This window comes from Glycine max, chromosome 19 (assembly GCF_000004515.6).
Source record: "Glycine max cultivar Williams 82 chromosome 19, Glycine_max_v4.0, whole genome shotgun sequence".
In the NCBI taxonomy this organism is placed as follows: domain Eukaryota; kingdom Viridiplantae; phylum Streptophyta; class Magnoliopsida; order Fabales; family Fabaceae; genus Glycine; species Glycine max.
The window spans coordinates 43,456,585-43,482,866 of record NC_038255.2 but is presented as its reverse complement, the minus strand read 5'-3'; the positions used below and the strand labels follow the sequence as shown (position 1 = coordinate 43,482,866).

Here is a 26,282-nt window from a genome sequence, read left to right as displayed (position 1 = left end):
ATAAATCAGTACATAAATGTGATTAACCCACAATTTTTCATATATTTGTATATATTAGGAAATAAAATCATTAACAAGACCTTTAGTTTACGATAATTTCTTTCAAGTCAATAGTTCCTATAATTTATAGTATATTTAAAATGCTAGAATAGCTAATAAATTTAATATCCTCTCCATTCCTTTTCAATTGTCGAATTTTTTGAGATTTTTATTTATTTATTTGTCATTTGTAATGTTCAAAATCACATTAATTAATGATTCTCTTATCAATTATACCTTCACTTGTCTCTTTATCTTCAATTAATTTACTCATACATTTATTATGGAGTGAAAAAAAAAGGTTAAAATAGAAAAGCTCGCAATTATTTTATTAGAATAAAAAAATCTATTAATTTTTTTTATTTCTACTACAAAAGAATCTTAAAAGACAAATAAAAAGTAAGGAGATGGTAATGTACTGGAATGCAACATAACATAGTAATAAATGATATTAAAAAACAATGGACATTTAAAATTGTCATTAATTATTATTAATGAAAGAAATAGAGGCATTTAACAAGAGTCATAATTATGTTTCGTTAATACTCAAAATAAATTAAAACCGATAAAACTTGTGAACAAGTCTATATATATACTACTATCATGCCACAAATGGTTGATAAAAACTTTATAATAGTGATAACAGTTGTATACATATTCAAAATAAGATGAAGGAGAAGAAAATTTTGGCTCTTGTCATGATTTATGGTTTGACAATCACAACATTCATTGCAAGTCATCAGCTTTATTTTCCTAATGTTTTATGTATATTTGTATATTAGGAAATAAAAAACATTAATAGTACCTTTACTAGACGATAATGTCTCTCAAGTCAATAGTTCCCTATAATTTATAGTATATTTAAAATGTTAGAATAGCTAATAAATTTAATACTTTATTTGTTTCTTTTTAGTTGTCAAACTTTTGAATAAATTCTGTTTCTATTTATCTTTAATTTATAAAGTTCAACATCACATTAATTTTTTTTATCAATTATATTCTCACCTATCTTTTTCTCTTTAATTAATTTACAAATACATTTATAGTGGAGTAAAAAGTAAAAAAAAAAAATCTCACAATTATTTTATTAGAATCAAGAAAATTTATGACATTTTTCATTTTTACTACAAAATAGCCTTAACAGATAGATATGTAAAACGGAACTAGGTAGTAATGGGCTGGATTGCAACATAACATAGTAATAAATGATATAAAAAAAGCAATGGACGATTAAAATTGTCATTAATTGTTATTAATGAAAGAAATAAGAGCATTTAACATTGACCATGAAAGTTAATAAGGACATTTAAAATTATCATTAATTATTATTAATGAAAGGAATAAAAGCATTGAACAAGAGTCATAAGATATCTCAAGTTGAATTGAATGATAAATATGTAATTATGTTAAATATTTATTTATTTTTTTTATTCGTAACAAGATACAAACATAATTCTCCCATAAAAAACATATGTGATGTATAAAAAAAAAGTCATAATTATGTTTAATTAATACTAAAAAATAAAAACCTATAAAACTTGTGAACAAGTCTATATATACTACTATTATGCTACAAATGGTTGATAAAAACTTCATAATACTGAAAACAATTAATTGTATTCATATTCAAGATAAGATGAGGGAGAAGAAAATTTTGGCTCTTGTGATGTTTGTCATGGCTTATGGTTTGGCAGTAACAACACTCAGTGCAAGTTATCAACTTTATTTTCCTGAAACGTGCAATGGATATAGAGAATTACTTGCCTTCTGTGGGACCTATTTGGCGGATGTGAAGTCCAGTCCAAGTTCTTATTGTTGTAATGCAGCAACTATTGCGTTTCCCAAAGCCAGCCGTAGCAGTGATTTTTGTAATTGTTTGCGGGTTGTTGGACCACTATTACAATTTCAATCAAAGCTTCTAAGCCTTCCTGGTGCCTGTGAAATTATACCTTCTTTTTCTATGCAGTCATGTATATATGGGGCCTAATTCCCTTTCCCAAACCAAAAATAAAATTGGTTTATGAATATTTTGGTTAGATTTTTTTTTAATCGAAAAGTGTTAGTGATTAATTATTAGTTTTTTTGGTTAATGAAGGAATCAAACTCATAATCTTTGTCTTCCTTCTTTTCTCACAAAATCAATCTTATATTTTTTTATTAGATTCTTTTATCATGAAATTAATTTTATATCTTTTGATTGGATTGGTTATTGAATTGGTGAATATATAGATAAATTCACGATAAGAAATCTAAGCATTGTTAATTAAGATTGGCTCAATTGATAATTAAATGTGTATTTTAATGTTAAATAATAGGGTTAAATATATTTTCAAATCATGTTAAGTGAGTTTTAATTTTTAGTTGTTAAAATTTGCATTTGAAACCCACGTCACAAAGTGCCATTTGGAGAGACGGAAAAGAGTAATTTTCAAAATTCAAGAACTAAAAAAACATTTAAATTTAAGGAATTAAAAAAAAATAAGAAAGGATTAAAACAATAATTAAGCTTGAATTTAATAGTGGACTTTATTACAACTTGTATCCATCTTTTTTTATAATATATTGTTTTGATTTTTTTTGTAAATTCTTTTTTAATTGTCTATTGCATTAATTATAGTTATGTTTCATCAATATTCAAAAATGTAATATTTACACACATATATAAAATAAATATTTTTTTACATAATTTGACACCCTTTTGTAGTTTTGTTAAATCATTAAGATTTTAAAAAATAGTTTTTAAAGTATATTTGAAAAATGAATTTAAATACATAGTAATATTATATATACAAAGCGAATACTAAGTTTTGGTGTACACGTTTCTTTATCCCATTTTACTCATAATTACCTTCCTAAATCTTTTTTTAATCTCTGTAACTATATTTTTCAAACAACACGTACCTGCAGTTACATCTTGCAAACTAAATTAACAGCTATTATTTAACTTCTATTATTTTTTATTTTTATTTTTAGAAATTACAGAGGTAAAGAGTAATCTTTTCTCTTAATAATAATAATAATAATAATAATAATAATAATAATAATAATAATAATAATTTATGTTTCTATCCTTAGTTATTAATTTATGTGCAAAATTCTTATTTTCCATTATTATTTTTATACAACATATTTAAATTGAGTAGAAGATTATATGTTAACAATTTAAAAAGACAGTTATTCAATTATAATTTATTATATACGATAATTTTATTAATTTTTAAAATAATTATTTTAAAATAATTAATTCAAATGATAAAATGTGATTGAATGACGTTAGATAAGTATATATTAAACTCTTTTAAATTAACCAAATTAAGATGCATATTACTATAATTTTAAAATTATTTAAAATACTTAGTGTGCTGATGATTTAGCTCTTCTGGCTGAAGTTAGGTAATATCAAGTTGCCTTGATCTTTTTTGCACTAGCTCTGGCCAAATAAGGACAACCAGAATTTACTTCTCCAACAAGAATGTTAACTGGCAGCTTCAGGAGGAGAAGATTAGTGAATCTTTTGGGTTTTTCCTAGAACTGAAAATTTGAGGAAATACCTAAGGTAAGATAAACTTGGTTCATGAGATCCTAGACAAAATGTCTAGTAGGATTTTGCCTTAGAAACCAAAACCTTGTCAGTTGTAGGATGTCTTACGCTTACAAAATTTGTTTTGTTTGCCATTCCCTCTTATATTATGAAAACCGAACGAGTAAAAATGCAGCCCGCACCCGTCCGTTTGAAGGATCGGTGATCGGGTTTCGGTTGCGAAGGGTGGGTACATTCCTGTTGCCTTCACTCACATTTTGGTCGCCGGAGATAGACTAGCTTACAGCTTTCCGTGAGCTTGCATGCAGCTCCGTCAATGGCATATGAGGTTTTCTTCATTCTTCTTTGTTCTGTAATAGTTTTGAATCCAGACAAAGAGAGAGATCGATGCAAGATTTGATTTTTGGATTTTAAGTGAAACATAGATGTAAGAAGGAGAGAGAACTAAAGCTATGGACTCTCAACGTCAACGACCCAAAATGAGTGTTAATGTTATCTTGGATTTTCAGATTAACTATTTACCGCAAGGCTAGGTTTGAAGATTTAGTTTTTTATTAATAAAAAATATGTTCACTGCTCCATGCTCTCAGTTGAAGCTACCTTAATAACTGGTGAGGCAACACTGAATGCTTTTGAGAAATATCTTTTAAATACTGCAACGTGAATGGTCGGGTGCGGGTTCGATGGTCCGTTTTTATCCGTATAAAACCGAAAATTTACTTTAATTAACCCGAGGCCCGACCATATCCGTCCGAAAGACTTACTTTTATCTCAGTTTAGTCGGATCATACTTTCTTGCTCACCCCTAATGAAAACTACAACCTTGCTCAAACAGATTTGTTATGATAATGACAAGAGCTGTAGAGACTTTTGTGGGGGAATCTGCATCTTATATATTGGTCTAAGATATGCACCCCTATAAAGATGGGAGGCCTAGGTCTTAGATTTGCTAATCTTGTTAATGAAGTCTTTTTTTTTTTTTTGAAAATAACTTGGGAAGTTTGTTCTGACTCCTTAGAGGGAGGTGGTGGGTTCAATTTCTTCTTACTAAGATTCTGATAAACTAATAATTAACATTTGTTGATAGAAAAAAAATTGAGAGGATTTTTAGGAATCAATTGCCTGGAGGTTAGGCAATGGCAAGACCATCAGGTTTTGGGTGAATAATTGGATCCTGACCGTAGGGCCTCTTATTTGTCATGCTCCATGGCATATTCAGGTGATTGAGCTTAATTAGAATGTGGCTCAAGTTGTCAACAGAGAAGGGAGTTGGAACACTCAGTATTTGCCTAACAATTTGCCCAAAGGAATTGTAGAAGATTTCAAGCTATGACAGTTCGCCATTATCAGAATGGTCTTAGAGTTTTGCCATCTATTGGATCTTATTTGGAAGTGAAGGAATACAAAGATTTTTAATGTCTTGGTCAAATAACTCCATGATTTTGATGAAACATCAATGCCTTGTTCAGGACTTGAAGCACATGCAAGAGATGTTCCCAATTCTTCAAAATAAGAGACCATATTCCAACTTATGCAGGGTTCACGTGGATACCTTCCATCTGCTAGAGTAGTTAAAGATAACTGTGATGGATGGAGACTATTTCATTTTTGGTCCTTCAGCTTCTGGCTGAGGCCTTCTAAGAAATGACGTTTAGACAATATGTTAGGATCTGTTGGATAAACTTATTCAAGAGTTCTTTTAGGAAACAATTAAGAAAAAATGAAATGAACTTCTTCATAAACTAAAAATTAACTTATGTATAAGTTAGAATAATCTTTTAGAAAAATTATATGACAAAACTTCTATAAATGATCTTATGCACAAGTTAATTTTAGCTTATGACAAATTTTATCTGTTTCTTACCCAAAATTCAAAACAGGAATAAAAAATGAACAAGGTAAGGTAAAAAAATGAAAATTAAAAATGCCCTTAACTTTTCACATGTTTCTAAGATAATCATTTTCTTCTTGCAGGAAATTAATGAGGCCACAGATAAGGACATAACTGTCCAAGGGTGGAACAAGGTAGCAAGAAACTGAGTTATTCTTCTATATAATCATCCAAATGTGTTACCCGTAATAAGATAGGGGGAACAAAATAATCCACACTCATTGGATATTCTACTATATAATCATCCAAATAAATACACTGATTTCCTATCGCTACAAGGGTAATTGTTACCCCATCCAAAACAACACGCTAACTAGTAATAAGCAATCCCAAATAAGTCAATTACCGGGTGGTAACCCAGGCTTCTACAGGGAACTAAGCTACATTTTCAAACTGCTGCATGATACTCATCTATAGTTTGTTTCATTGCATCTAACTGTGACATAATAAATTCCACTTTCTTGTGACAAATCTCATTGGCGATTCTTGAACCATAGTCACATTTCTCAAATGGACGATATTCACAAGCACTTTTGATTTCATCCCGCAATGCAACCTGAATGTCCTGAAAGATTTGAAAAAAAAAATGAAATTAAAGAGTTACAAAATTACAGCACAAGTTTGAGCATTAACATGATGATGAACTTTAAGTAACTGTAAGTACTAATAGGCTGATCTAGTTGTTGTTGACACATGTTAGATCGTCAGTATTTAAGACATTTATGTATGGCCCACAGATTCAGAGTTCAAATTCCAGCTGGCTGCAAGTAGGTGGTGTTAGAACAAGCCTATGAGACTGAATTTCTGTTAATGAAGGTGGTTAGGGTTATTGACTCAGTTAAAATTCTAATGAAATTTGGCAAATATAGGCTATTAAGAGATAGGGAGAGAAAGATTAGAGATATATTGTTAAGTTAGAGATTGGTTATGGGGGAGAGATCTCAGGTTCTTGAAATCCGAGAACAAATTTTATTTTTCTCTTCCTAACCAAGGCTCGCTGATTCTAGGCTAATGGAGATTTCGTCAATAAAATCCTATCTTTTCTTTCATTATTTTGCTAATTTCTGAACCAGTACCTAACAAACGATTAATGTAAAGTAAATAAAATATTCTTACATAATTCCTGCTGTTAATTTTATATAACGTTAATTATTTAAATGAGACCACTTAAATAAGACTAGTGCAGTTTTGGTAGTGTGTGCTCTTTTTGGGACTTGCACCCATAATGCCACCCTCTTTTATATACATGAATAGACAAAAGAATAAATTGATTTCTGGGAGACAAGGACCTTGATTAATTGCATGAACTCAAGGCAGTGGTTTTGGACCACATCCTTCCTAGGACCAACAGGGCTTGCAAGCTCATCCATGACTCCTCCTGCAAGCTCCAAAACCTTCACAATTCTCTACACATGACCAGCAGAAAGGATAAAAAAATTAATCGAACAAACTAGATATTCTGTCACTTTCATGACATTTTTGAACATGTTTTCAAAATATTACCTTTTCTACATTCTGAAGTCTCTGCAATGAAGTTGTCTGGCCCTGTGAATCCATGGTTGTTGATTCCTTGTGTTCCTTCTCTGTGATCACACACCAAAAACTAGGATTAATTTCAGATACATAAGGTTTGCCATTTGAAGATATACAGATTATAAATTGTTATAATCTGATACACCAGCAGGCTTCACTCTAAACTGCGGTTAATTTTTCAGTCAAACTCATAGCAAAACTACAGCATATTCAAGAAAAAAATAGCCATAGCCAGCAGTTAATTTTCAATCATAGCGTGCAAGTCACAGCAGAAAAACTGATCAAGAATTAAAAACAATGAGCAGAGGAAATGAGAGACGTGTAGCAGAGGAAATTTGGCCATGCATGCATGATGCATCATGTTCTCTATATTTTAAGCTCTTAACCTGAGCAGAGGAAATGAGAGAAGTGCTGCAGGGAGAGCAGCCTTTTACTTTATCTAAAATATACTTTATTAATTTAAAAACGGCCATATCTACCAATCAGAGAGTAAAGTATTTTCTGACAAGTTTGAATTAAAAAAAAATAATAATAATAATAATAATAATAATAATTAGCCTAACGGATCCCTAATGTTTAATTAGTAAAATACTAGAATCTTAATGGTCTGTTTGTCACGCTTAGAGAAAAATTAACCACAAATTCTGAGCATTTTGTTAACTGTTTTCACCAAAATAATGGTATTTGACTTAATAACTAATTATAAGCTATATGCTAGGGCCCCTGACCTGGATTTCCTACACTCATGCATTCACACAATCATGAGTCATTGGCGTTGGATGAAAATCTGACTGTTCAAATCTCAGATGCATATTTTAAACATGGTTTAACAAAATCAAATGAATCTTCTAATCTTCATTCGCATTTTCTAATTAGACACAACATTTAAATTTCAATATAGTTTGTTAATTAGAGAAAAATAGTATACTTGAGTTAAGGCTCTTTAGTTGAATGCTGTCTTAGAAGTTACGATTGTGAGTACTATGATATTTCTTACCATAGTAGAATAACAACTGAAAAAGATAGATGCACAACCAAATTGGATACTGTGAAAAAAGGAGGTCAAACTACAAGTGTAAAATACAATCAGCATTTCACAATAAATTCAATTCAAGGTCGAGCAAATGATCAAAACTACCACGGGTAACACAACAACCAGAACCATCAGTGAGATACATTAACTAGACAACCAGAACCATCAGTGAGATACATTAACTAGACTACAAATTAGCAATGAAAAAAATGAGGTTATGCAGCAAGAGACTCAAACTTATCAAATAGAATCTAAACATGGAACTGAAAAACAACACGATGAACAAGTAAAATAGCTCCATAGTGAATCACTACTTTAACCAATCCAGTTCCACAGATAATTCCCGTGTCTCTATGAAATAAATTGACAAAAAACACCTAATTTCAATTTCCAATTCAATTTTGACCAATGCCTTACCACAAACAGTCAAACATAGTTACAACACTGCTTCATGAAGTAACTAGTCCCCAAACCAAATGACCCAGCTTCGAAATTTGAACTCTTCCATCTCGATTGAACATTTAACTTTCTCAAATTAAGAAAGAATTCAAGAAAAACCCTCTCATGCATGCACAAAATGTATCTATCTGGAATTCAGATATCTAACAAACAGAAACCTAAATTAAAAACTGTTAACTCATAAAATATATAGTAGAATAAAAAATCAAAACCATGAAACCTTAAGACCAAATCTGAATGAACAAACCCTAACAAGAAATGGGGAGATGAGAGCAAGAGAAACAAACCAGAGAGAGAGAGAGATAGAGAGAGCTTGAGAGCCAGAACCAATGAGAACTAAAATAGTCATCAAAGTATAATAAAATCAAGATCATGAAACCTTAGAACCAAATTTGAATGGAGAAACCCTAGCAAACGAGAGAGAGCAAGAAAGACAAACCACAGAGAGAGTGCTGGTGTCGAGAGCGAGCAACGCCCGAAGGTCCGCCTCGCCTTTCGATCCAGAACTATTTTGAGGGGATTTAGAATTATGTGTTTTTAGGTAGTTGTAAATTACTTTTTCAAATTCTAAAATTTTAAATTCATCAATCAAATACTATATATAAATTTGTCTAGCTACCAAACAAATTCTACGTATCAACAACTACACTCTCACTTTTTATTTTTCTTATTTTTATTTTTTTTTGCATTTTAAAAAAAAATTCCTGTTTGCTTTTCCGACCCGTGAGGATTAATTACGAAAACGGGTAGAGTTTTATAAAAATTATCATAATAAGTATTTTTTTAAAAAATTATAAAAATAGATAAATATGATCTCACAATAAAAAATTATATATCAGGGTATGATTTCATTTTTTATTTGTTTAAAATATTTTTTTCTTTAAAAACTAAAATTATATGTTAAAATATATTTTTTAAAATAATTAAAAAAATGTTAAAATCATATTTTAACATATTATTTCAACTTTAAATAATAAAAAATTTAAAAACTGAAATAGTATGTATATATACGATTTTTTTTTATAATGAAATCATACTTCTAAATACGATTAATTCATTTTTGTAATTTTTAAAAAATTATGCAAGAGACGACTCACCAAGAGCACTGACACAGTATTCTAGTTTTAGTAAAACATCTAAACAAGTCATTTTAATGAAAATAAATTTAATTCCCACAAAAAAATACATTACCCAATTATAATTACCGCAACCAAATGCACTCACTCTTAGTTTCAATGAAATTTGGAATAAACCGAAATCGCATCAGAAGAAGAGGGAAGTACTTAGAAGTTAAATATAAAAAATAAAAGTAAAGGGAAAAAAAGATTTAGAAGTAAAAAAATAAAAAAATAACACTAATAAAAAATAACTAAGAACATGAAAATAGTGAATAATTATTAAGAGAGAGTAATAAAAGTTTAAAGAATGAAAAAAATGATAAAATTATTTAAAAATTGTGGATACCAAGAATAACTATTTCCTTTTTTAATAGTATAGATAATAGCAGCAAGTTCTGTTTGGTGTAATGAACTGAGAAAGGAAGAGAAGTGACTCTCCTACCTCGCACTTGTGAAGTGAAGAAAAAAGGAAAAACACGTACGTTGCTTGGTTATTTGTCACAGACAACTGGTGGCGGAACGACGGTGAGTAATGAACCTTAACTTCGTTCAAGTTGCTTAGTTTTCTTTCTAAATTTGTAATAAAACAGTAGTGAGCTTAACATAAATAAAAAATATATTTGATATATAAATTATATTTTTATTTACAATAATAATTTAATTTGTGATATATGATTATTAACATCTTTTAAAGGAAATCTTGAAATTCTTTTACTGCTGCTTAACAAGACTTTTCACAATTTGTATTTTCGTATTGACTAATTTGTGTTTGTTTGTGCACAAAATAAATTGTAAGCTTTAATTTAATGTTTTTAATTAAAATATATAATTACATTTTAATTTTTTAAATTATAGATATAAATATGAAAATAAGATTATTATGTATTATTAAATCAAACATCAATGGATCCTATATATCATAGTTCAATTATGTATTTTTAATAATATTTTTATTTAATAAATATGTATTTTTACATGCTTCAATTAATAATTTAAAAATAGGCTTCAAGACATTGGAATAGGTCTAATATTCTCAATGTGTGATAAGAGAACTTATAATATTAAGATTAATTGAAAAGGAAAAACACACATTTTTAAAAGAGAATATTTATTTTAAGAGAAACATTGATATCGTCAGTGAAGTGATAAAAATCCTTGTAGGTTAACACAAAAAAAAGACCATGATCTTAAATATATCAAATTGCACACAGTTTCTACTCCATCTTTTTGTTTTGACACTTGCATAAGCTTGCTAATCAAATCAATACTAACCTAAAATCATTAGTAAAACAAGACATTGCTACAGTGTTCTTATTCCTATATTTATTTTTCATTGTAAAATTAGAAACAAACTTTAATTCTCTTCTTTATTTAAATTTACGTCTCGCTCTCACATTAAAGTCTAATATAATAATTCTTTATACATCTATGATCTAAAAATCAAGAGCTTTCAAAATTCTAAATATGATGATTTTAAACAAGGCCTAATTAAAGATTCGATCCACTATCAAATTTATTTTTAAAAATGGCCTTTGAATTCACGATAGACAAGAAAAGCTACACTAAAGCACCGATTTTTTTAGAATTAATGGGCCGTCACCACTGATTTTCGTTAAAAAACTATGGTTGACAGCATTGAAGTGGTAAAGATTGCTTCTGATGGCACTATCACGCCATGCCAAATCATTGCATAGGAGTATAACAAAATATCTAAAATTCGTAAATGTATCATTTTATAGTTTGCAAAATTCAATTTTACATGACTAATTTACAGACATGAGGTACTAAAACATTAGAGGTGTTACAATTTCAACAGCATCATTGCATTAGCGAAACTTCTCCCAGCCTCTCGAAATAAAGTACAGTACACTCTTGCCTACCGTCCCCTTGTTAGCCATCTTTGTGATACAATAACTTGGTAACCCGATCATTTCTCCTCATCCTCAGAATCTGACTTTGCAAAAACTGGCTCAGGTTGGGTTTCTGCATATGCTGGAGCAATGAACTTTGGATCCTTTGCTGCAGCATCAGCATATTTCAGGATAGCTTCCCTTGGATCTTCCTCCATCCATGTCTCCTTGATCATACCACCTTTCTGCAATTACATTAAAATGTAAGTACCTTCCACTGTCACAATCTAAAGCATGAAAACTGCAAATTCAAGAAAAATAATACGGAAGAAATGCGCTCAAACAACAAACCTTTAGAAGATACTGGGTCAGTAAGCTTCCTTGACTAGTACCAACTCGTCCACCAAAGCCAGGACCTGTCATAGGTAGTTCAGGCTTATGGGACTTCAATGGATCCTTTAGTACTTTCTCTCGCTGACGCTTACGGCTAGGCTGATCTCTAAATAGTGGTAAAGCATGAGGATTGTGAATGACAGGTTTTGCCTCAAAGTCATCAATTGATTTTTTCCTTGGTGCACGTGCAACACATACAAGAGCTCCTCTTTCACTTACGGTTGGATCATATAGTATGTGAGTCCCACCTTGGCTTTTATCACCAGTAGTTGCAAAGATCTTTACCGATAAATGCAAGTTCAAAACGAGTTATAAGCAAGAGCAACAAATCCTGTTCAGAGAATGCAAGATGACACCAGAAAATTGTTAAGTAACGTCGCTGGGATATTATGTTACCTGATTCAGTTTGGGATGCCAAGAACACTGAACAACACTACAAGTGGGTGATATGCCAACTTTTGAAACAAGCTCAAGATTTACTCTATCAAAGAAGCACAATAAACCTCCTGTCATGCTCTCCCTTTCCACAGATGTTCCAGTCAAAAAGAGTCGCTCATCAGGACTGAAGGCAATATTTGTTTGTGCATAGTGATTTGGCAGATCCTCAAATACTTTTAATGGTTCTTTTGTTTTGCGCAGATCCCAAACCTGAGACATAATTCAAAAGTCAGGAAGATTAGATAGGGGTAAATACATGTCTAATTAAAGAAAGCAAAAATATCAACAAGCTATAAGATGATTTCATTGTGATCATTTATTTACCTTCAATGAACCATCAAAACTCCTTGACAATAAGATTCTCCCATCACTTGAAAATTTCAGACCACTAATATCATCCTCATGACTTTTCTCAATATGTACATCTGGCCTACTCCCCCATCCAGGCTTAATATTCCAAATCTGTTAAAATTAATTGACCATTCCAAGCAATATATAAGGAGATAGTTAATGGTGTTTCAATCCAAGCTTAATATCAGTAAACAGATATTGACTTTATTACCCAGTATTATAGCGAGAAAAGATAGATACCTGAATTGAACCATCTCCTATACCACCAGCAATGCATTTACCATCATGATCCCATGCACATGTGGTGACAGGAACTCTTCCAGGTCTCGCAAGCTTTGGTTTAATGACCTAACCATTGAACAATAACAACAAAACTTCAATAACATCAGAAAATTGTAAAATATAAATTAGAGCATAAATTTATTAAAACTTGCAATAATTTTTTCCCATTAAGTAATAAAACGGAGTAAGAGGGGATTTTATAAAGACAATGTCACACAACCGCATGCAATGTAGAAGCCAATAATTGTACAAGCAATGTTAGAAGCAAGAGATGCTTTCAGCCACTTTTCTGTATAAAGCCTAAAGTTTTATTTTAAGAAAATCCAAGTACCCCCAAATATCTGTTTGAAAGGCTCTTTATTTTCATATAAAGATTATAAATAAAAACAAAATCACAATGCATGGAACTAATCAAAAGAAAATATTTACCATGGAAGAAGACTAAGGTAAATTTTCCAAACCTGCTTCTGACTTTTGAAGTCATTGACATCCCATATGCGCAGTGAGCCATCCTCTGATGATGTTAAAATGGTCTCTTTAGTTTTTGGATGCCACTCTCCACATGTCAATCCAGATATGTGGCCCTTGGTATTCTTTAGATCACGAATATACATGTCTCCTTTCACAAACTCTCCCAAAGTAAGCCCATCACGATCATAAATCTGTGGGAATAGGACGAATGTTACAGTTAATGGAAAATCACTGGAGCACACACACAAAAAAAAAACTAGCAGATAATGATGCCACACACTACCTTTGCTTGAGCTGATCCAGTCACACACAAAAAGCGATCTGCAGTTGGACTCCAGCTTAAATTGCGAACTTGATGACCTTCAAATGGCTCCAGCTGTCGAAACGATTCCAAACGAGCATTCATTCCTTGAAAATCATACATTCGTACCATATAGTCATAGCTTCCAGAAAGCACTCTTGATCCCGTGTGGTCCACAGCAAGAGCTGACACAACCTGTTAATTGACCAAATGTTAATTGTTGATAAATTACTTCCTACCACGACTGATTTCCTTTCCCATCACATTCAGATTTTGAATACCTGCAGCAGCTGCTCATTAACATAGTCGGGGTCTGTCTTCTAGGGTTCTAGTCAAGGTTTTAAAATAACAATCCATGACAACAATTTTGGTCACATTGTCAAGGTTTTCGGAATCTCTGTGACCGCAATTGGGACCAATGAACCATATTGGCCACATATGTCCGCAATTTCCAGCAATATTGACGAATGCGACTAAACGCAACCACAAACTGCAATTTAAAACCTTGGCTCTAGTTTCTGTACTTACTCATTTGCAGCAACCCCAATCATTAAAAAAATAATTAATCGCAGCCCACAACTTATAGCAAAGTTAAAGTTATTCATGTTATCATAGTATGACATAAAAATAGTGTAAACCCTAGTATTCTCCCCTTTCTCATTTCAATATCATATTACTTAATTATTGACAAATCTCAGATAGCACTTCTACCTTATCTGAAAGCTTGGGAATTGGAAATGAAAATAGCTCTATTAGTTGTTCCCATGCCCTAGCAGGCACTGTTTATTGTTCTTTTTGTTCAATTCTGCAATTAAGAGAGAGAGAGAGAGAGGATGGAAGGGAATACCTTGGTGTGGCCCTTGAGTACAATCTCGTTGCTGAGGGGAATCCGGAAGCGGGTTCCTACCTCATCTTGATCCGAATCGTCTTCGGACTCCGACGCGATCGGCGGAGGCGGGGGCGGGCCAATCATCTCGGCGTCGTCGTCGTCTTCTTCTTCGTCGGCAGCTGTGGGCGGAGGCGGCGGCGGTCCCACCATTGGGCCGTCGTCGTGATCTGGCGGCGGCAGCGGAGGAGGAGGAGTAGGGGTTTTGGGAGGGCGGAGGGAATTGAGCCAATCCCTGGAAGAGGAGGAGACAGAAGGAAGGTCGTTGGCTGTTTTGGGATTGGAATTGGAACGACGTGTCGCATTGTGGATGGCTTCAAGAGGGGTTTGAGGCTTCGATTGCTTCCCGAATGAGAGAGGGAACTGAGCTCGAACACCGTCGTATATGTCACCTTCCTCCTCCATTCTTCTTTCTTTACACAAACTTCTACTACCTCTACCGCTACATTTCATTTTCATTATTATAGTCATGTGCACTGCCCATTCCTTCTGTTTTATTCGGACCTGGCCTTTTTTTTTTTGTTCTATTCAGTCCATTACCCCTGTCACTGTTCTTCGGGAATTGATATTGGTCCATCCAAATTTACTATTAGCCCCTACCAGAACTTCAAAAGATTAAAATACCCTTTCTCCTTTCTCCAATTATTGACACCCTTCCTTTCCCACCACCCTTTCTTCCTTCCTTCCTTCCTTCCTTCCTTTCTTTACTCTCCCCCCTTCCCTCCTTGCCACACAAAGCCTTCCTTACTCATGGTATTTTCTTTTTTGTGTTTGTCAACATAACAAAATTATGATGTCATTGTATGGTAGAATTTGTCTCATAATGAAATCACAATTTTATTTTGCTGCAAATTTGTCTCTCAATGAAATCATGATTTCATTGTGATGTAATTTCTATAAAAAAAATACACAATGAAATCACACTTCCATTTCACATTTTTTTTTGCACCTCCACTTCCATTGTTTAATGTGTTTTGCAACCACTTTGTATAGGGGAAACACACTTTCACTGCACTAGTGTGGATGCGCAAAAATCTACAATAAAAATATGATTTTAAAGTATGATTCCGTTGTGCATTGTGTAATGGAATTACATTTCTATTATAGAATGTTTTTCACACCCTTACTAATGCAGCAGAAGTGGGTTTTCACTATACAAAGTTAGAAATGTCATCTTTCAAAATTTGGAATGTTGGTAGGAGCCAATAGCTACGTTATTGGGGCTACTAATAATTCTTCAACTCGTATTTGAGAATCAAACCTACCATCCACAACATTTTGTATTATAAAAACAATTTAGTTTTTTGATGAATTGTTAGCTACTTTTATACTGTTAATTACATTAAATTTACCTTCAAAGTGTTTTTTTAAAATAATTGTTAAAAAGTAATTAATTAATAAGGAATTTTTGCCCTCTTCTGTTTTGTATAAGCAGATAGTTAGTATATTGCCATCCTGTTGGTACCAACATCTTAGCATTGTGGTGCTGTCTACGTCAAGAACTTCAACATTTAAAAAATATTTATTAATTTTACTGATGGTTAATATTTATTAAAAATCGGAACTTTAATGGCACTAATGATATTTATCAATTTTGCTGAGGTTTTTACTATCTAAAGGACTTGAGCAATTTTTGCTTAAGAGATTCAAGTCTGTTTCACTGGTACTAATGATATGTTGATAAGTGATTAATCTTTTAGGTATCTTTCTTAATTTACTAAATTAATTTGTTAGTATTATTTTGAAACCAAACCCAAAGTTAGGAACGACATCACCATCTTCTCTTTTGTTTATTTTTCTTCTCCTTTTGGTCCGGAAAATTAATGACAAAAGACACTAGCTATCGAATTTCAAGCAACTTCACAACACCAATAAGAAAGTTATAATGTTTTATTCTTCACATTTCCATATAATATTTCACACACAAATGGTAATTTGATGGGAGGGCGTATCTGTGTTTTAATTTTTTATTTTGAGAGTAAGGGAAGACGTAATCAATGAAATCACCAATCCCATTTGTTTAACGGAGAATTGATGGCAGCCACTGATAATTGATGGCAGCCACAGATAATTGAGGCTGTAAGCAGTAGGGACACCTTCGGCTAGTAGAGTGACGGGAACAAAATCATATGTGGTGATGTTTGCTTATTATTAATTTAGCAAGACTGAAAGAGAGAAAAACCTCATCATAATGTATAAGACCACATGCATGTATACGATGCACTATAAATTCTTTTGAATTACAAGTATTTACTATCTTGATTGTTTCTACCAAATCTTGTAAATACTAAATAATATGAATACAGTTATGTATTAGTATTTTTTTAATTATATTTTATAGACTTAAATATGTTTTCAAAAAGAAATTTCATTAGTTTTTCCCCTCGTAAACTTTAAAATGTTTAAAAATGCTGTTTTTGTCGATATTTAATGTGGTAATATAGGGTCCATTTGTTTAAGTTTATTTTATTAAAAGAATACTTTTTTGATAAAAAATAATTTTATATTTTTTTTTGTTGTGTTTGTCTAAATTAATTTAACAAAAAAGAAAATCAATTTTCTATTTTTTAAGAAGCAATTCCTAATTCTTTCTTAAAAATCACTTTTTTAAAAATATTTTTTTTTAAGAATAAACAAAGCTGACCTATAATTAAGTTACATCTAACCATGTCATGTTAGTTACCATTCCGTTGTAACAACTAACATGTGACTTGACATGTTTAAATACATGTTATCAGTTATGGATAACTAATGAAGTACTCTATCTAAAGTGCTCAAAGAAATAAAGTTCTTCCAAAGATTGGACACATACCCCACATAACATTCATTACGTATCATATTTTGATTATTTTCTTTCTTTCTGTCTTTTAGTTATACAATTTATTGTTCAGATAATATTTGTTATTTAAAAACATTGTCAAAAGAGACTCGTAAGCGATGATATCATCCTTGCTCATTTGTTTAAAGTTGTTTATCCCTCCAATGAATTATGAAGTAGTAAAGTGGAAATGAAGTGCCTATTTACAGGAATCATATAGTTGAGCACTTGAAAATGAAAATCCTCTCTGCCCACAATGAGTGGTAATTGTGGTTATCAAATCCCCGAATTAACTTTAACTCTTATGAGTTTATGAGTTCATCTGTTTTTTTTAGTTAATTCTTGAGTAAATTCTTTTTTTAATAGATTCTAGGCAAACTCTATAAACTCTACATAAATTTGGTAGACTCTCCAGATTATCACCGAGTCAACAAGTTAATAGTTAAAAAAATTAGACCAAAGTATAAGTCATTTTTTATTTGTTTTCTCTCAGTATAACATTCAATATATTTTTATTTAGTGTGCTATTCTCAAATACAAAATTCTCATTTTTAATAATATTATCAAACCTTTGCTCTAATAACATCAAACCTTGAAGAGAATGATCTACCACTACTATAACATCTGCAAGTTATTATCTAATAGTGATGTATTATTATTAGACTTGGTTAATTAAATATTTTAAACTTTATGATTTACTATTTTGCTTTATTATATTGTTGAAATATTTAATTAGTATGTTATTTATATATATTTTGTTATTATTTTTATATGAAGGAGATTTTTACGAGTTTACGAGTTAAGTCAGCAGTCGAATCTATAGAATTCTCACGAGTCTGTGTAAACTCTCGAATTTGATAACCTTGGTACCAACTTTGCTTGCTAAGCCGTCCATGTTGTCGGACACCATCTCTATGTATATGTATAAATATATCACATCATCATCTCTTGTATTACATTCAACTAAACACAGACTAAGGACCTTGTCCAGTTGCCATAAACTAAACTTTGAGATTTGCATTTCCTTTTTCTTTATTACTACTCTTTGATTCTTGAAGGCTAAAACATTTGAGTCTTGATTAATCCTTGGAAATGGAGGACGGGGGTAGTGTCAAAGCAGGTAGTACTACTAATACTATGAGTAGTTTCAGGATTGGGAGTAGATCAGTTTGGAGCAACAGTGGTGTGGAAATCTTTGCCAACTCTTTCCACCAGGAAGATGATGAAGAGGCTCTTAAATGGGCTGCCATTCAGAAACTTCCTACTTTCGCACGTTTGAGGACGGGATTGATGACTTCACCTGAAGGGGTTGCCAATGAGGTCAATGTTCATCAACTTGGGTTGCAAGAAAGGAGAGGTTTGCTTGAGAGGCTGGTCAGAGTTGCCGAAGAGGACAATGAGAAGTTCATGCTCAAGCTCAGGGACCGCATTGATAGGTGAGTGTGTGTCTCAGTGTCATTTTTCTTGATTTTAACTGAGCTGCATGCAACCGACTAGGGTCGGCCTAATGCTAGGAGTTTAGATAGTTTGCATCAAGTTTGAAGTTCAAATCTCATTGTCGCTATTATACATAGACAAAAAGAAAGGAAAAAAAAAGTAAGTTGAATGCCTTTAGAATGTACTATTGATGACTTGTTTTTTTGGATTGGATGGTGTCAGAGTTGGAATCACCATTCCTACAATAGAGGTCCGATTTGAGAACATGAACATTGGAGCAGAAGTTCATGTAGGTAGTAGAGCTTTGCCCACTTTCACTAACTACATGGTTAATAAAGTGGAGGTAAGTGTGCCAATACCAACCTTTCAAAGTGAATAGTATTAACCTCTTTGAAGGAGATTTTAGTATGTTTTTTTTTGTTGGTTTTTAAAGGGGCTATTGAACTTCCTTCATGTACTCCCAAGTAGAAAACAACGTATAAACATTCTCCAGAATGTTAGTGGAATCATAAGGCCTGCCAGGTAACAATTAACGCTGAAAATTTTCTATTAATTGATTGTTATATTTCATTTGGAAGACAACAAACAATCTTCAAAACAAACATGCCACTGTTTGCTTTTTCTCCAGAATGACATTGCTTTTGGGTCCTCCAAGTTCTGGGAAGACCACACTCCTGTTGGCTCTGGCTGGAAGACTTGATTCAAAATTAAAGGTTAAGACATATATTTAATTGTTAAATGATGTTATCATGCTTGGCTCGTAGTTTCCAGTTTTGGATTTGCAGCTAATAAGGTTTGACTTATTGATCAGTTCACTGGAAAGGTGACTTATAATGGTCATGGGATGAATGAGTTTGTACCCCAACGAACTGCTGCTTATGTCAGTCAAAATGATCTTCATATTGGAGAAATGACAGTTAGAGAAACCTTGGCCTTCTCCGCACGGGTCCAAGGAGTTGGAGCTCGTTATGGTTAGCCCACAGCATTGCAATTTGTATACCGTGCAAAAATTTCATATGCAAAATCAAGTTTTAACCAAAATTATTTTACATTCTGCAGATTTGCTAGCAGAGGTGTCCAGAAGAGAGAAAGAAGCAAATATTAAACCTGACCCAGATATAGATGTCTATATGAAGGTAAGACACAGATAATTGTCTACTAGGGATATGTTTGACCTATTTGGACTGCATCCCATAAAGTTACTTTCAATATGGATATGTTTGTCTCCTAGAATGATAAGCTTTCAAACTAACGAAAGAAAAATGATTGCTTTTCAATTGTAACAGCATATTTGTTGAAATTTGGGAATTCTATTTCTACCCATAAGCAATGGAATTTCCTTTTGGGAAGATGTATGCTATGAACAAATCTATTACATCTGCTTCACTTTATATTTTTATTATATTGAAGTTGAAGGCACCATCTATTTATCCTTATTTCTTAAAATTAAATGGAATGATTGATAATTAACGGGTTGAACTTGTGATTTGTAATGCTCAGGCTGTAGCAACTGAAGGCCAGAAAGCAAATTTTATCACAGATTATATTCTAAGGGTAAAAATTCCAGCACTCAAATGTTCTCTGATAATCTTAAAAGTTATTTTGTGTTAAATTCCAATTTGATTTGCTTTATATTTGCAGATTTTGGGATTGGAGGTTTGTGCTGATACTATTGTGGGAAATGCAATGTTAAGAGGTATATCTGGTGGACAAAGAAAACGTGTTACAACAGGTAAAACAAGCTTGATTTCAAATTTTGAAGTATATATATCATGTTTAATTAACTCAAGCAATCCATTGTGCAAAAATTCTTAGCAAATATATATCTATAAATACAGGGGAGATGCTGGTTGGACCAGCTAAAGCTGTATTCATGGATGAAATATCCACTGGTTTGGATAGTTCAACAACTTTTCAAGTTGTGAATTCACTCAAGCACTTTATCCACTCTCTCAAAGGAACTGCTGTCGTCTCACTCCTACAACCAGCACCAGAGACCTACAATCTTTTTGATGACATTATTCTACTCTCTGATGGCCAAATTGTGTATCAGGGTCCCCGCGAACATGTTCTTGAATTCTTTGCTTCTGTGGGTTTCAAATGTCCCGAGAGGAAAGGTGTTGCAGACTTTCTGCAAGAAGTAAGTGTGGATTTAACTTCTTTGTATCTGTTTACGTGGGAAAACTGAAAATAGACGTTAAATATTATAGGCTAATAGCAATTTATTTTTTTCTTACATGTACAAATTTATTATTATGTTAATAAAGGTGACGTCAAGGAAAGATCAGGAACAATATTGGGTACACAGAGATCAGCCTTACAGATTTGTCACAACCGAAGAGTTTGTAGAGGCATTTCAATCATTTCATGTTGGGAGAAGCCTTGCTGATGAACTTGCTACTCAATTTGACAAGTCTAAAAGCCACCCTGCAGCTTTGGCAACCAAAATGTATGGATTAGGAAAATGGGAACTGTTGAAGGCTTGCTTGTCAAGAGAATATTTACTCATGAAGCGTAATTCATTTGTCCACATCTTCCAACTTTGCCAAGTAGGTTTGAACTTTGTAACTTTTGATGTTAATGTGTCATGTATCATGGACATTATTTATGTAATCATATCCATTACTAATGCCTCTTACAACACCTTTTAGCTTGCTATAGTGGCCTTTATAGCCATGACCGTTTTCTTCCGGACTGAGATGCACCCAGATTCTGTGACCAGTGGTGGTATATATGCGGGTGCATTGTTCTATGGCCTTCTTGTAATTTTGTTGGATGGATTTGCTGACCTTACCATGACAGTTTCGAAGCTTCCTGTTTTTTACAAGCAAAGGGACTTTCTCTTCTTCCCTTCATGGGTATATGCTCTTCCTGCATGGATCCTAAAAATCCCCATGACTTTTGCGCAAGTGGGAATCTGGGTGTTCCTCACCTACTATGTTATTGGTTTTGATCCATATGTTGGAAGGTAAAAGAACTGTATTTTAAATAAATGCTCAATAAAGCTGTGTACTGATTTTTTCCCATCCCCTCATGTTGAAATACTAGTGACTAAAAAATGACATGTATGTATATCTCTACTTAACGCAGATTCTTCAGGCAATTCCTTCTTCTGTTATTTGTTAACCAGATGGCTTCTGCCTTATTCCGGTTTATTGGAGCACTTGGTAGGGAACTGACGGTTGCTTTCACAATTGGGTCATTTGTATTGGCCATCCTTATTGCCATGAGTGGTTTCATCCTGTCAAAAGGTACCATAATATTAATACAAAAGAAAAAAATCTTTCTTTCATTAAAATAACACTACTCTTTTGCCTTTGCTTTATGCTGATAGGCAATATGAAAAAATGGTGGTTATGGGGCTTTTGGTCATCACCTATGATGTATGGACTGAATGCCATGATAAACAATGAATTCCAAGGGAAGAGATGGAGACATGTAAGTTTTTTCATACTAATCTTTATTTTTATTTTTATGCTTGCCTTATATAAATAATCAAATGTATGGATATATTTTCTTATTAAAGGTTCTACCCAACTCAACTACACCGCTAGGAGTTCAAGTTCTAAAATCTCGTGGGTTCTTCACCCAGTCAAAGTGGTATTGGATAGGTGTTGGGGCACTGATTGGATATACGATAGTGTTCAATATTGCTTACATCCTTGCTCTCACTTATTTGAACCGTGAGTTTCTTCACCTTAAAAAAAAAATGTTTTGTAACCAAATGAGGGAGGCTAATATGTGTACTAATATTATTACAAATCGATTAGCAGCAATTGTGCAGCATCAAGCTGTTAAATCAGAGAAATCTCAAAGCAATGAGCAGGATGGTGGAAGCACTTCTGCTAGGTCTTCATCCAGAAGGAAAGAAGCTGACAGAAGAAGAGGAATGGCTCTTCCCTTTGAACCACATTCCATCACCTTCGATGATGTAACATATTCTGTTGACATGCCACAGGTAATGTAGATAAATAAAAATGAAAAAAGCCCTTGTATTAAACTTTCAGAGCATTATTAAGATTACTGAATCCTTGACTAAATTTTCAGGAAATGAAGAATCAGGGAGTTCTCGAGGATAGGTTGAACCTTTTGAAGGGTGTCAGTGGCACTTTTAGGCCTGGTGTTCTCACAGCTCTAATGGGTTCCACTGGTGCTGGCAAAACAACTCTGATGGATGTACTAGCTGGAAGAAAGACTGGGGGATATATTGGTGGGAACATCACAATTTCTGGCTATCCAAAGAAGCAAGAAACCTTTGCAAGAATTTCTGGATACTGTGAACAGAATGATATCCACTCTCCTTATGTTACAGTATATGAATCCTTGCTCTATTCAGCATGGCTTCGATTATCAGCAGAAATCAATTCTGAGACCAGGAAGGTCGGTATTGGAATCCCATGTTGAGTATAAATATCTTAGTTAAATTACTTATTACATTGATATACAATTTTCTTATACAGAATTAATGATTTGACTCCTCTAAAGTGATAAGTATACTTTAATAAATAAAGCAAGAAATTAACAGAATAGATTTTAACAATTTTGTAGTCATCTAACACTGTACAAGTAATTTATTGTCACAATGTCAACATTTAACTTTCCAATTAATAGTTATGAAGCTATATTTTAATACTTTGCCTTTTGAAATGCAACTGTCACTTTAGAGAAGTCAAATTTCAGAATTAGTTACCTGAATCCATGCACAATCTTCCTCTCATAGGGATTTCTTCCACACTTCATGAATATATTGTGTCAATTGGAATTTTATAAAAAAATATTTGAATGTTTTATCAGTTTACTAAGTTTTGAAATGATTAATGGTTTGTGGCAGATGTTCATTGAGGAAGTCATTGAACTTGTGGAGCTGAACCCTCTAAAGCATACAATTGTTGGATTGCCAGGTGTTAACGGACTATCTACAGAGCAGCGCAAAAGGTTGACTATTTCTGTTGAGCTAGTGGCTAATCCTTCTATCATATTCATGGATGAGCCAACTTCTGGGCTAGATGCAAGAGCTGCTGCTGTTGTTATGAGGGCTATTAGGAAAATAGTGGACACTGGAAGAACAGTTGTCTGCACCATCCATCAGCCTAGCATTGATATATTTGAATCTTTTGACGAGGTAAATAAGCAGAGTAACAAATTGTGACATCTTTATTCTCTTCAACTAACAAGTTTGTAATTTTTATTGTCAACTAAATGCAGCTTTTTCTAATGAAACGAGGAGGACAAGAGATATATGTGGGGCCACTTGGACATCATTCTTATCATTTAATCAGTTACTTTGAGGTAAAACTCTTATGAAAATTAGGATATATTGAAGTGCATCTTTTGCTTCAAATATCTGTCTTAGCAAAAATTTCACTGGTATGGACATTTTTATCATGAAGGGAATTAAAGGTGTCCGTACAATTGAGGATGGCTACAATCCAGCAACCTGGATGTTGGAAGTCACAACTTCAGCAAAAGAAATGGAATTGGGGATTGATTTCGCTGAGCTGTATAAAAATTCAGACTTATACAGGTATACTCAACTCTAAAACAGGAAAATAATATGCTAGAGCCTAGAAAGAACAAAGCTATAATTTTGTTAAAGAAGTTGTTCAAAGTATGAAAAGGTTGTTGAGGTAAACTGCTTTGTGGCATATATTTCAGGAGAAACAAGGAACTTATTGAAGAATTGAGTACTCCAGCCCCGGGTTCAAAGGACCTTTATTTTTCTTCAAAGTACTCTAGGTCCTTTATTACCCAATGCATGGCTTGCTTATGGAAACAACATTGGTCTTACTGGCGCAATAATGAATACACCGCCCTAAGATTTCTCTTTACAATTGCTGTTGCCTTGTTGTTTGGGAGCATATATTGGAACCTTGGCTCCAAAATGTGAGATCAACTCATCAAACTAAAACTAGGAAATTTTATTGCATCAAACTAATGTTTCTAGCTCTTTCTAAAATTGTATTTCCATATATATATTGCAGCAAAAAGCAACAAGATCTTTTCAATGCCATGGGATCCATGTATGCTGCTGTTCTTCTTCTTGGTATTAAGAATTCTAATTCAGCACAACCGTTGGTGGCAGTTGAAAGAACAGTGTTTTATAGGGAAAAAGCTGCTGGAATGTATTCAGCTTTGGCATATGCTTTTGCTCAGGCAAGTAATTAGTTATTTAGAGACTTGACTTCTTAACTTCCTCACATATATAAATAATTTCTTTCAGTGTCTAACTTTTCTGATCTTCACATTTTCTTGCAGGTTGTAGTCGAACTACCTCATGTTCTTCTACAAACTGTGGTCTATAGTGCTATAGTGTACGCAATGATTGGTTTTGAGTGGTCTGTCACTAAATTTTTCTGGTATCTCTTCTTCATGTACTTCACCTTCCTCTACTTTACCTATTATGGCATGATGTCTGCTGCCATGACCCCAAACCCATCCTTAGCGGTTATAATTTCTTCTGGATTCTATGAAGTATGGAATCTCTTCTCAGGGTTCATAATCCCACGACCAGTAAGTTTTAACTTCCTTTGATTTTTAGTGCAGTTTCTTACTTAATGCTAGCAACACACTTTCTAACATTTTTTTCAATATAATCTCTACCATTGTTTGAAATTTGTTGAAAATCACAAAATCATGAGTGAGGTGCACTAAATAAGGAGTGATATCCACACAATTTTGTAATTTTCAACCAATGGTAGAGAGTTTATGGAAAGAGGTGCGTTTATTGTTGTGTGTAACTATATCAGATATGACACTTCAATAACTTCTAGATGCATTTTTGTAACTTTTTTACTTTGATTTTTTTTTAATTTTAAATTCTTATAACAATTTGGATTGAAATGTCACAATAATTAGATAAACATTTTATTATGTTTATAATGTTCATATTCATTTGTAAAACATGAATTGCTCTAGTGATTTATCGAGCCTTATGATTTAAATTTTTTTTTATATCTATGTGTCTGTGTTGTATTGTATTTGTGTTTCATTTCGTTTCCTAAGACAAGATTATTTTCTTTTTCCTTCATGGGTGAGCAGAGGATGCCTGTCTGGTGGAGATGGTATTATTGGGCAAATCCAGTAGCTTGGACTTTGTATGGGCTGGTGACATCACAGTTTGGAGATATACAAGACCATATTGAGTTTAATGGTAGAAGTACGACAGTTGAAGACTTTTTGAGAAATTACTTTGGTTTTAAGCATGATTTTTTGGGAGTAGTTGCAGCTGTACTTATAGGATTTGCAGTAACTTTTGCATTGATCTTTGCCATTGCCATAAAGATGTTAAATTTCCAAAGACGTTAAGAATGACATTCAACTTTTGGTTAGGATATTCTGGTTAACATGCAATAATTTGTACAGGAAAAAAAGCATGGTTTTCTCACTTTTCTGTATTCTCTTATTTCTATTAAAAAGTGTATCATATAATATCACTTTTGAA

General features: G+C 32.7%; 3 protein-coding genes across 6 annotated transcripts; 1 reads left to right on the top strand and 2 right to left on the bottom strand.

Moving 5' to 3' along the window:
* Nucleotides 1-5,606: 5,606 nt before the first annotated feature.
* Nucleotides 5,607-9,060, bottom strand: LOC100306257 (uncharacterized). 4 transcript variants are annotated; one of them, XM_041012370.1, is made up of 6 exons: nucleotides 8,936-9,060; nucleotides 8,784-8,832; nucleotides 8,455-8,639; nucleotides 6,975-7,054; nucleotides 6,761-6,877; nucleotides 5,607-6,036 (listed from the first exon to the last, which is right to left on the bottom strand). In XM_041012370.1, exons 4-6 carry the CDS (start codon nucleotides 7,026-7,028, stop codon nucleotides 5,860-5,862), a joined length of 348 nt encoding a protein of 115 aa, XP_040868304.1. In that variant the 5' UTR covers nucleotides 7,029-7,054; nucleotides 8,455-8,639; nucleotides 8,784-8,832; nucleotides 8,936-9,060; the 3' UTR covers nucleotides 5,607-5,859.
* Nucleotides 9,061-11,330: 2,270 nt separating this feature from the next.
* Nucleotides 11,331-15,047, bottom strand: LOC100815380 (WD repeat-containing protein 70). Its single transcript, XM_003554258.4, has 8 exons — nucleotides 14,548-15,047; nucleotides 13,683-13,895; nucleotides 13,390-13,590; nucleotides 12,887-12,994; nucleotides 12,620-12,757; nucleotides 12,254-12,505; nucleotides 11,816-12,136; nucleotides 11,331-11,709 (listed from the first exon to the last, which is right to left on the bottom strand). Exons 1-8 carry the CDS (start codon nucleotides 15,043-15,045, stop codon nucleotides 11,542-11,544), a joined length of 1,899 nt encoding a protein of 632 aa, XP_003554306.3. The 5' UTR covers nucleotides 15,046-15,047; the 3' UTR covers nucleotides 11,331-11,541.
* A 3,295-nt stretch (nucleotides 15,048-18,342) lies between these two features.
* On the top strand, nucleotides 18,343-26,282 carry LOC100813417 (pleiotropic drug resistance protein 1). Its single transcript, XM_003553466.5, has 23 exons — nucleotides 18,343-18,840; nucleotides 19,064-19,184; nucleotides 19,275-19,363; nucleotides 19,470-19,554; nucleotides 19,653-19,812; nucleotides 19,901-19,977; nucleotides 20,342-20,395; nucleotides 20,483-20,573; nucleotides 20,680-20,981; nucleotides 21,109-21,390; nucleotides 21,493-21,809; nucleotides 21,932-22,092; nucleotides 22,176-22,279; nucleotides 22,368-22,524; nucleotides 22,615-22,799; nucleotides 22,889-23,221; nucleotides 23,673-23,963; nucleotides 24,047-24,130; nucleotides 24,232-24,365; nucleotides 24,497-24,724; nucleotides 24,823-24,994; nucleotides 25,097-25,351; nucleotides 25,880-26,282. The coding sequence occupies exons 1-23, from the start codon at nucleotides 18,497-18,499 to the stop codon at nucleotides 26,144-26,146; spliced, it is 4,293 nt and encodes a 1,430-aa protein (XP_003553514.1). The 5' UTR covers nucleotides 18,343-18,496; the 3' UTR covers nucleotides 26,147-26,282.